Source organism: Rhopilema esculentum, chromosome 8, assembly GCF_057945365.1.
Source record: "Rhopilema esculentum isolate cy_ngs chromosome 8, ASM5794536v1, whole genome shotgun sequence".
Lineage (NCBI taxonomy): Eukaryota > Metazoa > Cnidaria > Scyphozoa > Rhizostomeae > Rhizostomatidae > Rhopilema > Rhopilema esculentum.
Genome location: NC_142822.1, coordinates 4,276,191 through 4,282,762, shown reverse-complemented (window position 1 = coordinate 4,282,762; position 6,572 = coordinate 4,276,191). Strand labels below are relative to the sequence as shown.

The following is a 6,572-nucleotide window of genomic DNA, read 5'->3' as shown; positions in this document are numbered from 1 at the left end:
AACTAACGAGATACATTTTAAGGGGAAAATATATTGGCTGTAGGTGGGTGGGGTGGAGTTTGCAGATGATGATGGTATTTTGGGTGCTCTATAATCTTTACACGAACACAAAGAATTTTTAAATGAGAATTTATGTTATTGGAGTGGCTCAAAAAATGTAAACAACCTTTCTCCATGATTCTAAGATTCAGCTATAAGGCAGCTGACTTGTTAGCTATAGTTATCTTTATGCTTATTTAAAACAATCACAAAATTTAAGGTTTTAATAGTGATATCAATTTTTAATCGATTAAGTTTTCTTTTCTTTTCAACGTTTTCAAGTTAATTTGCAAAACAGATCCTAATCTGGAACTATTTAAGTTCTTGTCCAGTTGCCTGATACGCGCATTAAGCGTGAAAAACTCATTGTGTTAACTTCGAATCGTCTACATGCGGAAATGTGTACGCTGGCAGATCGGTAAGACAGTAACTTTTAAAAAGTCTTTATAACGATATGAAATAGTAATGACTTAATGCTGTAATGTGGGCGACAAAGTGAATAAAACAATAAAGTTAGGTTTTGCCAGAGCTACCGACAGTAAACAAGATGCAATCTAGCATCAATAAACATCGTAGGTGACAATAAGAAGAAAAACAGGTTGTTGTTTAAAAGTGCAATAACTAAATTATGAATTATCATGCCATTGCTGCAGCTAATGATATTACCAGAAATGCATCACCGAATCATGCAAGCTCATCGCCAGAGATGCATCACTTAAAGATAACAGCGATGTTCAGAGCTTTTTAGAGTCTATATGGAAGATTACATAGAAGGTGAGTTTGTTATCTGGCGATATTACATGAAAGTCGTCCTTCGAATTTCTAGCTTAACGTGATTCTGCTCTTAAAATTCCAGTTAGACTGTGTATAAGGCAGATTATTTGTTCAAGGTTTTTATTCTTCAGACAAAAATTGAACTCATAAACTCTTCATATTAAAATGCATTGACAATCTTCAGAATATTTGGCCTATATAGGAAAAGATCCGATGATATTTGAAGAAAGTACCGGGCAAACGATTCCTTGGAGAGTAGTTTTGAACCAAAAATGCATGAAAGCCTTTCTTCGAAATTCTTGCTTGACGTAATTCTGCTCTTCCAGATAAGACGGCGCATAAGATAGATAATTTGTTCTGGGGACTACATTTTCTCGAGCAAAAATCGAATTCATAATCACTTCATCTGAATTTGCAAGAAAATGTTCAACATTTTTGGCCTACAAGGGAAAAGATTCGATGGTATTTGAACAAAGACAGTACCGAGCAAACGATTCCTTGGAGACCATTTTTGAACCAAAAATGTCGGTATTCAGTCTATACTAGTCTGAAACTCTTTGAAAGCATTTCTGATAACTGAACATATGTTGATCTGAGCGACTGATATTAAAAAGTAAGTTTACATTGCAAAAACAATACTGGAACAGTTTACCTTTACTGGCACGCCGTTAAAAGCTAGTTGTAGTGCTATTTTAAGGTAACTCCAAACTTATTGGTTACAGACACAACATATCTAGATTTGAAGGTGGTTGTTCGGTGCCATTATACAGTGCAAAAAGACCATCTCAGAGTTCGCGACGCCATGATGGAATTCTATTGTTCAATAGCTAGCTCTAATCCCTCAGGTGCGGCAAACCACCCTAAATTTTATTGCGGACAAAGGTTTTCTTTATTTTTTTTGGTCGTAAAACTACCTTAGAATAGAGAAAAATACTTTAAGAATTAAATCTGAATTTCGTTGATTAACAATGGACCATGTTTGAACTACAGAGAAATTTACAAATTTCGATGATATAGAACGCCATTATAAATATGGAGGTTTTTGCCCAGCTTGTTTCATAGTGTCGCGAACTACGAGATAGTCTATACCCTGAGTGTCAAACCTAATTGCACAGGGGGCCAAAATCAAAAACACACTATAGGTCGCGGGCTGAACAGGATAAACATTTATTGAACACACTGTATAAAAACGATAATATAAAATGATCTCGCGGGCTGGATATCATTACACGCCGGGCCGGATGTGGCCCGCGGGCTTTGAGTTTGACACATATGGTCTTTACTTCACATGACAACCACTTTGAAGAGTAGTGGATAAATACACTATATGTATCATCAATTAAGTGATTAGCAGGAAGAGTTTTCAAAGTTTGCACATTTCATTTAGTCTTGGGGACAGTCTACAGAAACCTTACATGATATGGAATACCCTATTCATTAGCTACAAAATTCGCATTTCCAAAATCCAATTAATTTCTACGGGACAGCATTGTTTGCTCAGTTGCCATCGCGCATATTATTACCGCTAAAATATTTTCTGCAATTTGCTTACAAGCAACAGGTATAAACAATCTTCCTCAAGATTTGTACAATTCCTGAAAGTCTACATCAACTACAATAAATGCTAATGGATTAAAATTGTTCTGCTTCTGTTTGACGGTGCTAAAAAAAGAAAGCGCTCGCAAATTGGAAAGGCTTGCTTGTTGCGTGCGTATTTGCAAAGAAACAATAAAGTATATTCCTCTTTTTCTATATAAGTATTAAAATTAGAATTAAATTAAAAGCTTTAATGATTAAATTTTTCGGATAACTGCATCGGCTGTTTTATCTTCTGCAAACATGGCTACAGCCTGGTTCATAGCTTCTTATACCAAAATATCTTCCATTTTCGGTAGTTTCGGTAGATTTTGATATGCCAACATCGTGTACATTAAAAGCCCTTCTCGCAAAGCACCAATGCAAACGGCTCGCATGGATGTGAATGGGCACAGATAAAAAACATGTTCGTTCGGGTCGTCTTGAAAACCATCATCGACTGAAGAACGCGAAGTAATAGTATGCATAATGGACCATTTAACAACACACGACCAAGGCAACACAAAAGATAAAACGTGAATAAACATGTCCGGGTTTGGCATGAATAGAGAGAATCTAAAACACCGAAAACATTACCTTTCAGGATAGTTAAATAGGGTTTTTTAAAAGTAGAGAAAACAGCACATAAGACGTGCATACAAAAATGATAGACTTTCGAACTAAATTAAAGCTGCTTAGTAATAAGAAATTCCAAAATGATTACTTAATATTCCAAACAGTAGGATAATTTCGTCACTGTTGGCAAAACATCTCTGCAAAGAAGAACTAAATGAATTTATGATCTTCGTACAGCCTGTCTTTTTTTATTAAACATGATGTGTTATTTTTTTAGCCTAAACAGTCAAATTACAAAAGACAACGTGTTGAGCCTTCTGTTGTTATGAAGAGACACCCCTTCTGTTATGCTCCACCGATCAAGTTACCATCAACAAACATATTGTTGCTGAGGGCCTATTGTAAGAACTTATGACGCCTAGACATCCTTATGTACTTTCGAAACAAGATCCAAAAACAGTCAAACTTTCGAAAAGTAGGCTCTTCTTTGCAGGGATTTACTTTATTTGCCTAAACCATGGCCAATCTTTAATCTGTTATCGATCCGTGTATTGTTGGTGTACATTCAGATGCAAAATGGTCTTAAAGATTCCTGGATCGCCTTAGAGAAGCCGGGCAGCGAAGCTTGTCATCTCTTTGCATGATTCATAAACCATACTCCATTTTTGCACCAAAAGATAACGACTAAAAAACCATGGCTAAATACTCAAGACCATTACCTAAGGCAATGTTTCGGTTTATAGAGAGAAAAGTCCGACAAATTAATTTGATCCATTCGCTTTGCAAGTAGGATATCGAAAATACATTTGGGGTTTTCTCTTTTCATAAGTTTTGAAAATATACAGGTTCTGTGTATCAAACAAATACTACTAAAGCAAAAGTTTTCATTAAAAGTACTCGTGTAAAAAGCTAAGGGAAGAAACTTATCGTCCTTTCCTTCTTGGTGACCTGGAACGAGACCGAGATCGGGAGCGAGATCGATGACGACGACGATGACTGCGAGGCGAACGAGATCGAGAACGAGAACGATGTCGGTGACGTCTTGGACTGGGACTGAAACGATAATAAAGAAACTGATTGTCAGAAAGCGATTCTCTAGCTCCAAGCTGAAGGGGCATTTTTACATTTTTTTTTCAACGTATTAGAAATCCGATTGATAAATATCTACTTAAATTTGTCGCAGGGTTTATATGGGGTGTTCGGAAAACACAGTATTTTATTACGGTTAAAACTGCGAACAAGGCCTTTGTGTCTGATTAACAAGGAAATAAAATATCTAGAGAAAACTATTCAAAATATATTAAAAACCCTAAATTTACTAGCCGGGATCAAGAGATTGGTGTTGTGGTTAAGCTGATCATTGAGGTCAACTAAGAAATAGTGGATACAGCTGACTGCTGTATGAGAGAATAAGGATTCTAAAAATACGGCTTCAAACACGAAAAAGATTAAAGATCTTTGCGTTCATTCTCTTTTTTGCCGTCTGATGAGGGGATAAATGAAATGAATGACAAAAGAGGAAACGAAATGCGAAATCCAGAAGGCAGAATAAACAAAAAGGGGAAAGTAGCGTGGCAAGTCTGTAAAGACATCCATCAATCAATGTTTCTCCAATCAACTTCTATTCAGAGCCTTGATATTTTATAAACATTCATGTGTTTATTGAATCCATATATCTTACGAAAATTTCTACCTAAACTTTGAGCGGAGTTTTGTTTATTTTGGGGAAACCAATGTAATAAAAGCTCCTTGAATTGTTTCTTGATGAGCAGCCTTGTTCCTCAGTAGGTTATGTGCCCGTCTGTTAGGAACAGCATCCTATTTTCAATTGCTTAACTTTCCACTAAAGGACCACAAGCACGCACGTTTTAGCCAGCTCAGGCTTGAGGAATGAAGTAAACTTCGAAGGAAAAAGAAAAATGTTTAATAGCTTAACTTTTGACCGATTTGCACCAAAAGAGTCAATTGTGTCATCCTCCAATCATTAAAGTAACAACAAGTAGAAGCTGTTACAAAGAAATATTTTTTCAATATTGACCGTTTTACAGTTTTTTTGGAATTCCTTGTTGAAAAATATCATTACAAAAACAAATCAAAATAAAGAATGTTGAAATGACAAAACTGAAACAGTATTCTGAATTCCATGCAACATATTGTTTAATTTGTCGGGGCACGACGGCGAACGCATGTCCTAAGTTCTAGCGGTCTACTTTCAACTCAAGAGACAATAACGATGAAATTGATGGCGCAGCGGTTGTAGAGACCAGTGAGAGTGCATCCGACAAAAATGTTTTACATTGAATTTTATCTGTTGCATATATTTCAGAATTTAGTTTTTGCAAAAGTACAGCAATTTTTATTAACAAAACAGGTTTCTGCTTGCTTTACTGTGTAATGTATCAGCGAGTGGCAAAAAAGTTTGCATTAGTTTTGTAAAGTCATATCCCTTCTAGGTTCTTTTAGCCATAAAATGGACTTCCCCCGGTTCAATGGGCGATTTCAAGGGTATGAAACTTCTAAAGTGTGAGAACTGGGAAAGCAATGGTACCAGGACAGCTCGACGGATTCCAAACGCGTGCCTTAGGCCGCGTTAAAAATGAAAAGGAAAGAATGTACACCAAAATGCACAGAGGGAAAAATAAAAACAGCAAGACTAACTTGATAGTAGATACATGTATGCTTATGTTGTGGCCCACTTTACAAGGCTTAAACACAAAAGACTAAATTTCGTGAAGTTACGTTCCGTATATTTTACCCTTACGGTTGGTCGAAATGATTGGTGAATGCTTAAAGTGTTAGATGCATCGTAAAAATTAAAGGTCAAAATCCTTGGGATAATAGTTTCATGATAAAGTGACATTTTTGAATGGCGTTTAATACGACATACCTTCTGCGTCTTCGATGTGGAGAATAGGATCGGGAACGGGATCTTCTCCTATGGGAACAAAGAATGTAAATAACGATCAAAGTATAGAGTTCCCAAGTAATGATCCATTTTAGATATTCTAAAATTGGACTTCACAGCCTGAAAGAGCATCGTGACATGACTCTTTCTCAAATGAAATTTGATATGTGTGAAAAACTTTAGGAACGAACCTAAAGTAATAGCGACCTTTTAGTAAACTTCAAATTGGCCATATCTTACCAAATTATTACGATATCTAGCAGATTTAGCATCTTTCAAGGTATTTCAAGTTATTTCAAGTTATACCCTTTCAGGTACTGTGATCAAAACTGAAAAACCCTTAAAAGATATATTGATGACGTCACACTTAGGTGCTCCATCCAGTGGTTTGCTTCTTACAAGTAGGCTGCGTATTATTCACTTCAGTCGTACGCGTAGTAAACGTATTTTCAGAAATCTTTCAAAGGGAATTTACATCCACAATACAATAAGATACAGCGGAGCATTAATCATTAAAGAAATTGAAACAAAGTAAGTTAAAAATTTATTTTTGAAATTGAAAAACTATAATAAAATTGAAAGATTGGAAAATGCAGATCTTTAGTGAATAGCGAAGACAACTTGGTTATGTCTTTGAAAAATGGTCTTATCGATGAAACGATAACTAAGTTTGAAATTTGAGAGAACATTTGGTGATTCTCCG

The 6,572-nt window shown here is 35.8% G+C and overlaps 1 protein-coding gene across 1 annotated transcript in view; it reads right to left on the bottom strand.

Moving 5' to 3' along the window:
* Nucleotides 1-2,929: 2,929 nt before the first annotated feature.
* LOC135694897 (pre-mRNA-splicing factor 38A-like) overlaps nt 2,930-6,572 on the bottom strand; it is a 29,185-nt gene continuing 25,542 nt past the window's right edge. Inside the window, exons 8-9 of the mRNA XM_065213776.2 lie at nt 5,852-5,899; nt 2,930-4,017 (exon numbers count right to left, since the gene is read on the bottom strand). Coding sequence (XP_065069848.2) covers nt 3,888-4,017; nt 5,852-5,899 — 178 coding nt within the window. The 3' untranslated portion in view covers nt 2,930-3,887. The remainder of the gene's footprint in view (nt 4,018-5,851; nt 5,900-6,572) is intronic.